Here is a 9,910-nt window from a genome sequence, read left to right on the forward strand (position 1 = left end):
TTGATTTTATTTTTTAAAAACCGACTGAAGGAACGATGCACAGATTTAGATAGAGGCGGTGTTTTTGATTGCGTTCACTTCACGTTAACATTTTTACAGAAATGCTTCTGACTGACGTACTTCTTTTTCTGACTTTTTTTCTGCAGTATTCTCTAAACAACGGACCCGAGGTAAGATTTTTTGCCACATTTCGAGTTTTGCATCTTTAAATCTGGTACAGACATCAGACTGTTTCTATTCACCCAAACAATACATGTGATAATAAACACAGTTTCTGCTCTGACTCTCATCGCACCTCTGCTATTGTCCTGTCCACTGTAGGCGGGCCTACGCCCTTTCCACTCCTTTCTTCACTGACATTTACTCCACAAAGTTATTTCAGTGTAAAGATGGAGAATCAATGTGCAACATCCTGCAGGATGCCTCGAAGTTTTTGTTGCTTTTTCCGACATTTGTCGCCTTTTGACATTTTTTCCGAGTGTTTTTCCGAGGTATTTGACGCTTCTTTCAACGTTTTTTGTCTCTTTCTTTGGACAATGTTTTCAATGTATTAGTTGCGTCTTTTTTTTTTCAATACATGCAGACATGTCCCGGGACCTCCCTAGATAGTTGGAGATCAATTTTGTTTATTTATGCCAACAATTTCAATTCTTTTCTAAATGATCATGGTTTATTGACTTTCATAACCTTTCAGCCTATAGGCTGTACTGATTTTTTTGGGATATGAAGCATTTGACGATACAAGAAGTGCAAGAAATTACATCACAATAAGCAATAGAAACAATGTAGGCAAGGGTGGACCATTTTCTATTGCAGAGTTCGAAGAGTTCAAATAGAGATTATAGGCAAAAAAAAAGAAAAGAAAAAAGAAATCAAACCTTGTCGAGTCAAAGAGCAAAAATGTCAAGATGAATGAAAAACAAGGAATGCAAATTAAAAAAAATCAACAACTTCCCAGCACTAGAAGGAGGTTCTGGGTGGATCCAGCAACAGGACAGGAAGATGTGAAGCTTGCTATAAAAATAAATAAAAAAAAGATTCCAGTCCCTGGGTGGAAAAAATGTCTTAGTGGGAACCCTTCCTGCCTTTCACTAGTTTCCTTCGTTCCCACACCTCGTTGGTCTCTCTCTCTCTCTCTCTCTCTCTACGCAGCTGTGCCGTTCCATAATACACCCGAAATACTCCACACATCCCCAGCACTGAAAGATATGACATCAACTGTCACCTTTAACCTTTCCCGTCCACACTCCATGCCATCAGCTCACAGTCATTCGTGGAAAGCAAACCACGTAATTGATTAATTTACAGAGATGTTTACGGATGTGTCCTCTTACCTTCAGAAAGAGGAGGAGAAAGAGCTGGCCGAGGTGTGCAAGCGGCTGCTGGTGACTCTGGAGGATGGGAACTGCAAACTGAAATGGCAGCACCTCAACGACAAAATACAGTTTGACTCTGTGGAGATAATTGGCAAAGGTAAAGCTCCTTCCTGCTTTTATAAACACCAACATATGTCAGGTTAAAGGAAAGTTCAACTGAATTTTCTATCCGCTAACAAATACATTTACATCATCCTACAGTGAAAACCGGCCTTGCAGCCCAGTATTATGAAGACATCACCAAGGTAAGGGTTAATATATGGATGGTATCAGTGCCGGAAATGGGCCAGTACCCCTCCGCACTGAGTCCTGGTCAGAGGTGGAAACAGTACAAAAATATTCTACTTAGGTAAAAGTATGATTACTTTGAGTAAGTCAAATTACCGCCATAAAAATAGACTCAATTAAAAGTAAAAAGTAGCTCATTTAAAATTTACTCAGAGTAAAAGTTACTTAGTTACTTTTTCTAAAAGCGGCATACTTTTTTATATTTATACTTATTTAATATCTTATCTCATACGCAGTCTTCTGCGATTTCATAAGGGCACAAAGCCAAATAAGCAAAAAAGCAACAACAAAATTGATTTGAGTTTGTTGACAGATATTTTGACAAAACAATGTTAGAGACCTTTTTAATTTCCTTTTTTTTTAATTCAGAAATGAATGTGATTTAAAATGTAGAAAAGTTACTTAAAGTGCTCATATTATGCTTTTTGGCTTTTTCCTTTTCCTTTATTGTGTTATATATCTTTTTTGTGCACGTTATAGGTTTACAAAGTGAAAAAGCCCAAAGTCCCCCCCAAAGGGACTTACCATCTCCAACAGAAAACACTGTTCACAAACTGCTCCAAACAGCTCTATTGTAGTCCAGCCTTTACTTCAGAGACAAACGTGGTCACTTTGGAACACACGTTATAATGCTCGCCTAGCTGCTAGCATGGCACGCCCTCATACTCTGCTTCTGACTGGCTAGTAGTCCTTACCTAGCTACTGTCAGGGCACGCCCTCATACTCTGCTTCTGACTGGCTAATAGTCCTTACCTAGGTACTGTCAGGGCACACCCTCATGCTCTGCTTCTGACTGGCTAGTAGTCCTTACCTAGCTACTGAGCATGTGTGACTCCCAACAAAGATAGAACAGAAGTGAGATGTCTCACTCTGCAGCTAAAACAGAGAGCTCAACACACAGGGTGATAAGAGGAGCTGCAGCAATGTGCAGTACAACAAATATATGGTGTTTTTTGAAAATTAAACCATGTAAACCTATTCTGATATAACCTCTAAATACAATTATGAACCTGAAAATGAGCATAATATGAGCACTTTAAATAAAAGTAAAATTACAGATTTTAAAAATGACTCTAAAAAGTAAAAGTACACAAAAAAAACCGACTCAATTACAGTAACGTGAGTAATTCTAATTTGTTACTTTCTATCTCTGGTACCGACACTTCTGATTTTTGTCCCAATGAGTACCCTTACTTCTAATTGTTATTAACAGCTGATATTTATATTAAAATAGGCTATACATCATGATTTAGTGGGAAAAACCAAGCAATCAAATGTAAAATTAGACATTCAGCCCCCCCATATAGACAGAATAGAATGATCCTTTTGTTTCATAAACACACTGCGGCAGATTAGACTGTGAGATTGGCAGTCGAATCGTTATTCGGAGTCACCCTAGTCTCGCTTTGCCAGACCTTCCTCCACAGCGCTGCGGAGGAGGGTCTGGCTAGTCCACACAGCATTCCAGGATGGGAGAAAAACATGCTCTCGTTTATCGGCATTTCTTTAAACCAATCACAATCGTCTTGGGCGGCGCTAAGCGCTGCACAGAGCCACGTTGCCTCTGTAAAATAGCCTCAGGAAGGAACTTGTTTTGGTGGAACATGTGCACGTTCAAATGTAGTTTTAGTCGTGCGAGAGAAAACTCAGATTAGACAGATAGTCTAGCTAGCTGTCTGGATTTACCCTGCAGAGATCTGAGGAGCAGTTAACCATAGTCCTCAGAAATCCACCAGAGGTTAGAACGCCAACACAAAGAAAGAGGAAGGTGAGGGACATCTGGCCGAAAAGACATGCATGAGGCGGAATTTCCTGCAGCACCGGAGCAATCCCGGAAGTGGAACGTCGAGGATATAGACTAGAGTCACCCCTACAAGATACACCTATGAATATAAATATATCCAAGAAACATGCAATGGTCATGTCATGGAACTGCTGAATTAGAGTATTGGCACCTTTTTTGGTCCAATTCACATGGTAGACGTAAACACTTGGAGGGTTAGTGGTTGAAATTCCTGCAGCAGGTCACCAACAGGCACTACAGCAGCGGTGGAATGTAACTAAGTATATTTACTCAAGTACTGTACTTAAGTACAATTGTTGAGGTACTTGTACTTTACTTGAGTCTTTTCTTTTCATGCCACTTTTTACTTCTACTCTGCTACATTTCAGAGAGCAATATTGTACTTTTTACTCCACTACATTCATCTGTTACAGCTTTAGTTACTTTACAAATGTAAGATTGTTGCACACAAAACACATGTAGATTATAAAATACAATGTTTTATTATAAATTAAAATACTACTAAGTAAAGGATCTGAGTACTTCTCCCACCACTCCACTACAGTGTGAAAATGATCTTTATTCTCTACTTAAAGAAACCAACAGATAACAAAACCCTGATAGCCATCCTGGCTTCCTGCGGAGCTCTGCTGTTCATGATCATCATCCTGGCTGCTTGTGCCTCGCGCCACCGCAAGCCATACAACGAGAACCAGGTAGGTGGAGAGTTTTACTCGGACACATAGACTGTATAAAACAAGTGGATGTAGCAGCAGTGACGTCACCCATTGGTTTGCGGACTGCCGTTGTAAAGGCTCGAGTTTGGCATTTTGTCTGTCGCCATGTTGTATTTTTAAAAACAGAAATGAACATATATGGTCGAGAGGTTGGAGCTGGGGTAGTCTCGCTTTGCCAGACCCTTCCTCCACAGCGCTGCGGAAGAGGGTCTGGCTAGTCCACACAGCATTCTGAGATGGGAGAAAAACATGCTCTGGTTTATTGGCATTTCTTTTAACCAATCACAATCGTCATGGGCGGCGTTTAGGAGCAACGGTGCCTCTGCAAAATAGCCTCGGGAAGGAACTTGTTTTGGTGGAACGTGTACGCTCAAAAGTTGTTTGCAAAGGATCATACAGGATCAAATATGAATACACAGTTAATTGGGTACTCTTTCCTTTTTTGTCTCCGCAGCAGCACCTGACGGAGGAGCTGCACACGGTGGAGAACGGTTACCATGACAACCCGACGCTGGAGGTGATGGAGGTGCAGCCGGAGATGCAGGAGAAGAAGATGGCGCTGAACGGCGAGTTCAACGACAGCTGGATCGTCCCCTTCGACAACCTGCTGAAGGAAGACATAGTCGACGAGGAGGACACGCACCTGTAGAGACGGCCCGGGACAGAGGAGGAGAAGAAGAAGAAGAAGAAGAAGAAGAAGAAGAAGGAGGAGGAGGAAGAGCAAGACAAGAAAGCGACAGGACCTGGCTAGTTCCAGCCACACAAAAACAAACAAAAGAATCCACACTTCTTGCTCCACGTCAGCCCTTATCTTATAGTGTGTTCCATTTGTACTCGGAAGTCTGATTTTCCAAGGTCAAAGTCGGAAACACCCCCCCTCCCCCGAACTCGGATTTCCAAGTTGGGAAGTCGGGACAACCCCCGAGGTCAAAATCCAACATGGCTGCCCCATGCATCAGCAGCAGTGAAAGCTGCAGTAACATACTTCTGTCTTATTTGTGTCCCACTAAATCAGTCGCACACACAGTCCTGTCCAACTTCTATCTGTGGACATGTTGCTACACTATCTGTATGCACAACAAAACAGCGTCATGCATTGTCAGCTACTGGTATTGCTAACAATGACTAACCTGGCTAGAGCTAATGAAAACCATGAAAAATCGTCATTCCCAGCTCCGGCTCCCGAGTTCCCGAGGTAAATGGGACGCACTATTACACTCCTGACCCTGGGATTGTTGTCCCTGTAGCAGAGAAGACTTTTCTCACAAACATATCCATTCTATAGAACCACCAAGCCCCGCCCCCCACCCCCATGTTAGCGCTGTCTGTCTGAAAAAGAAACGAGGATTTAAAAAAAAATCAAGCCGTTTGAGGATGAAGTACGAATGAAATTGTACACAGTGGCCTTGGAAAGTTAAACACATCCATTAAATCAATCGCTGTTATGCCTATTCCAGTAGTTTTTATATAAATAAGTAGAGCTGGGCAATATATCGATATTATATCGATGCTGATATATGAGGCTAGATATCGTCTTAGATTTTGGATATCGTAATATCGTGATATGACACAAGTGTTGTCTTTTCCTGGTTTTAAAGGCTGCATTACAGTAAAGTGAGGTCATTTTCTGAACACACCAGACTGTTCTAGCCGTTTTATTATTTGCCTTTACCCACTTAGTCATATAACCCATATCCACATTACTGACGACTGTTAGTTAAATATCATTGTGTAAATGTTTTGTGAAAACACCAATAGTCAACCCTACAGTATCACCCCAATATCCATATGGATGTATTTGGTCAAAAATATCGTGATATTTGATTTTTATCCATATCGTCCAGCTCTATACATAAGTGACTTCATACAGAGCGCAATTCCATATTAGTCATTCTGAAAGCTCAGAAGGTGTTCCAAACCCCAAGCGGATTGTGCCTTTTCATTAAAAAAAAAAAAAAAATTATGTGTACACAAGCACCTGTAAATAGAGTATTTTTGTGTTATTTTCTACAAGTGAGAAGATGATATTGCCAATGGATCACTTTGCTCGAGGCCTAAAAGGAAAGAGGTAACAGCAACGTCAGCTGCCTCTGCAGTTCTCGAGTTACTAACTCAGATATACAGACGACCTCAGGATACTTCAAAGCATCCTGGTGATTTCACACTAGCGTGTGTTGGCTGTGAGAGAGCGGCACTGGAGATAAAAATAACAACAAAAAGAACGTCCACAAAGGCACATGGGTTTATAGAAATAAGACAAATGCACACATATTGACTCAAGGTGTACGGAATGCCTGAGGGGACATTATATATTTTATATATACATATACAGATATTTTGTGTTGTTTTATCTCTCGATATGTGACCCTGACTTGTTTTCTTGTGATTACAATCAAGAGGAAAATGCTCTGGCTTTCATCTGAAACAAAGACCTCTTTATTTTTGTCTCCTCTGGCCTTCCATACCTGGAGGATATTGCTCAGTATTGTCGAAAACAGAATCACATTATTACTAAACTTAACGAATAATTTCATTACATCGAATGGGCCTTTCAGACACAACAGGGTTTAAGCTGCATTTGCTGATGGGTTCAATTCAATTTAATTTGTCAAATTAGTGTGAAGGACACTTTACAGATAGTAGGCCTAGACCACACTCTATAATTTACAAAGACCCAACAATCCCCCCCCCCAAGAGCAAGCATTTGTTGGAAAAACTTCCTTTTTACAGCGCACATCTACAGCATGCTATGTCTAAAGTTCAACCAGGTGGAACTCTGTGCCCGCGCTTTCCTTGAACGCAGTTAAAAAACGCCATGGCGTGGCGCAAGCCATCGGATATAATGGGTTTCAGAGCGCAACGGTGCCGGTTTGGTCCGAAAGGCCTATTAGGTCTTAATGTTTTTGTTTTTCCCCCAATATCGGTTCTGAAAAATTCATGGGCAATAAATGCCCTTCATTATTCAGGGTTTAAGATGGTTTTATAACTAAAGTAAAACAGGAAGTAAACACTTCGTACCTCACCAGGAGATATACTGTACGTTGTATCCTGTTTGTGGCCATATTGAACTCGCACTCAGTCAGGTCGGCAAGTGAAAATGTCCTGAATGAAATCTTGGGAAAGGAAAGGAAAAATGTAATTTTTCATTATTTTGTACTTACCACTTGTGACCACAAGTGGCCGCTGTTCAACAGAAGTTACATAATTATCTCATCAAATGTAGTGAAATGCCCACCCCCCCGTTCTGTAAACTGTGGTGAATGTTTACAACAGACAGCTTGGTAATAATGTTACCGTTCCACTGCTCTGTAGACTGTACATTATTCTTAATAGGAGTAATTGCAAAACTACCAGGTTGTAATACAGTTTTTTTCAATACTTTTAACAACTTTCCTAAACTCTTAACGAACCAACACACCTACAACACACAATTGACAAAACAGTTAATTTCATGCTCAAAATCACACATTGTAAACTAAACTCTAACACTAATTTTCAAAATACAATAATTCACTAACACAATGTACTATGTCCACCAAAACAATGCAAACATGTCTCAAAATCAAATAATTCTTCCAAAACACTAACACATGTTCTCTTCCAACAGGAACATTTAGTCAATCATAGCACAATGTCATACAAAACACTAACATCACATGGAATTACAGAAACTGCATTATTTGATATGTGTCATGTCTGCCCTTATACAATAATAGACAATAGTATATTGTATTGATCATAGATTGTTTTACACTGCATTTTCTCTTGAAGCCTCTACATTTTTGTTTTGTTGGGTTTAGTAAATGCATACATTTTGTTTCTTTTGCTGCAGAAATTCAATACAAAAAAATTAATGACCCATCTCAGAGTAGCTTTATAGAATGTACGGTCTATGAGAAAAAGAAGACGGAGACAGAATTGTCCTGGTACTCGTCTTCCTCTCACTCGTGCAGCAATTTTTCTTACGTTCTTTGTGTTCATCTTTGTTCCTTTTCCACACAAAATCAGCCCAAATAGGTCATCTTTTACTGTATGTACTACCATATGGTCATGCGATTGAAAGAACCTCAACACCTGAGTGTGTTTCCTAGATGGGAATCAGCTGTGATTGATCTATTTGCATAACTTCAATCAGCTGTTTCTCAGTAGCAATGGAATAAAATGGAGGGGGTATATTTGTGTTTATCTGTGAACAGCTGTTCACTTTCACTTTAGCCTATACGTTAGGTTTAGAACATGTTTTCTGTTCTGACATACAGTGTGAAAGCATTTGCAAATTTGGCAGTAAAGATCCATTGTTTTGGTCTTGGTTGAGCTTGTGTGTAAAAGAAGTTCAAGCATTTTAAATTTGTGTTAACTGTATGCATTTTGTGTCAAAGCAACAAGAAATGTGTTAAATGTATAGCCTACACAGACGGATGTTGTGCTGTGTTAAGAGTTTAGGAAAGTTGTTACAAGTATTGAAAAAATTGTCATAGCGATCGGAAAAAACTGTAATGTGGTATTATTCTTCTACATCCAAAATGACAATATTTTTTTGAAACCCAATACCCATAAACATTTCTCACAGTCAGTCAGTCAAGCAGCAAGATTTTTTTTTTTTTTTTTTTTAAAAAAAGGACCAGGATACATATAGCTACTATTCTACCAGCAAATAAAATATCACAAAAAATACTGATGCTGATTTTGCTTTTTAAAAACCACCTCTGAAGCAAACACTGTAAATAGTTGTTTTATTTTGTTCACTGTTGCTGCTGGAGGGGTGGAGTCATGTGACATTTGAAGACGTCCGACTCGAGATTAAAACCCTCTCAGCAGAACCTGGGCACATTTCAGATCAGTTTAATAATGGACTTCCTTTTCGACCCATTATAAAGTGTGTATGTGTATATATATATATATATATATATATATATATATAAAAAAGTGAATCCATCATCTCGGGCACTCCTATCCACCTTTGCTTTCTTTTGTTTTTCTTTGTGTGTGGCTACAGTTTCACTTTTTATTCTAGCTGTGATATTTTCACCAAAGTACGTTACCTGTATTTTATGTATTTATGGTTTGTTTGCTGCTGAAAGCAAACAGGGGTCTGACACACTGGAAGCTGTAAATTGACGATTCGTCTCCGGCGGGTCGCGTTGTTCTATCCTGTTCAGGTTTTTGCAAATAAAGGCAGTCTTTTTCCACTTTGGTTCTGTGGTTTCTCCTGTTCTGTTCCAGCTACACACGGCCACTAGGGGGCAGAAACACCACAGCAAAAAGGAGTTAAGAAAACCTGAACAAAATACAATCTTTATTCATTATGTACATTACATACAATGCAATACTACAAGGCTTTCTACACATTCACTGTATTCCACAGTAGTGCTCACTGAGCGGAGAGTACCAGCCTTAAAACTCCTGAGTCCCACCCAGGGGGGTGTGGAGAAGGGCAAGACGGAAAGAAGAAAACAAAAGAGAGAAAATCCATCCATCAAACATTGTTGTGTGGAGGATATTCAACCTAAAATAGCAAAAAGAAAAGTAGTATTTGGCATTGTGTTTTTCTTTTTTTGTGTCTTTCACAAAAGGTGCTTTCAATTAGTCTCTTTAAACAGTCCGGCACAAAACGAAAAATAAGCATGATGAGCCCTAAGTGTTCAAAATATCATAAATAATCCCTCGCATAGCATTTTCTAGAACATAGGCATTCTTGTTTTCTCTAGTGCCTAACCCTTTTGTAA

General features: G+C 39.6%; 1 protein-coding gene across 2 annotated transcripts in view; it reads left to right on the forward strand.

Moving 5' to 3' along the window:
- podxl (podocalyxin-like) overlaps positions 1-4,946 on the forward strand; it is a 29,949-nt gene extending 25,003 nt beyond the window's left edge. For both annotated transcript variants that reach the window (XM_031306082.2, XM_031306081.2), the window contains 5 exons: positions 147-170; positions 1,341-1,473; positions 1,578-1,621; positions 4,044-4,163; positions 4,639-4,946. In XM_031306082.2, the coding sequence (XP_031161942.1) occupies positions 147-170; positions 1,341-1,473; positions 1,578-1,621; positions 4,044-4,163; positions 4,639-4,833 (516 nt within the window). In that variant the 3' untranslated portion in view covers positions 4,834-4,946. The remainder of the gene's footprint in view (positions 1-146; positions 171-1,340; positions 1,474-1,577; positions 1,622-4,043; positions 4,164-4,638) is intronic.
- Positions 4,947-9,910: the final 4,964 nt, after the last annotated feature.

Source organism: Sander lucioperca, chromosome 20 (assembly GCF_008315115.2).
Source record: "Sander lucioperca isolate FBNREF2018 chromosome 20, SLUC_FBN_1.2, whole genome shotgun sequence".
Taxonomy (NCBI): domain Eukaryota; kingdom Metazoa; phylum Chordata; class Actinopteri; order Perciformes; family Percidae; genus Sander; species Sander lucioperca.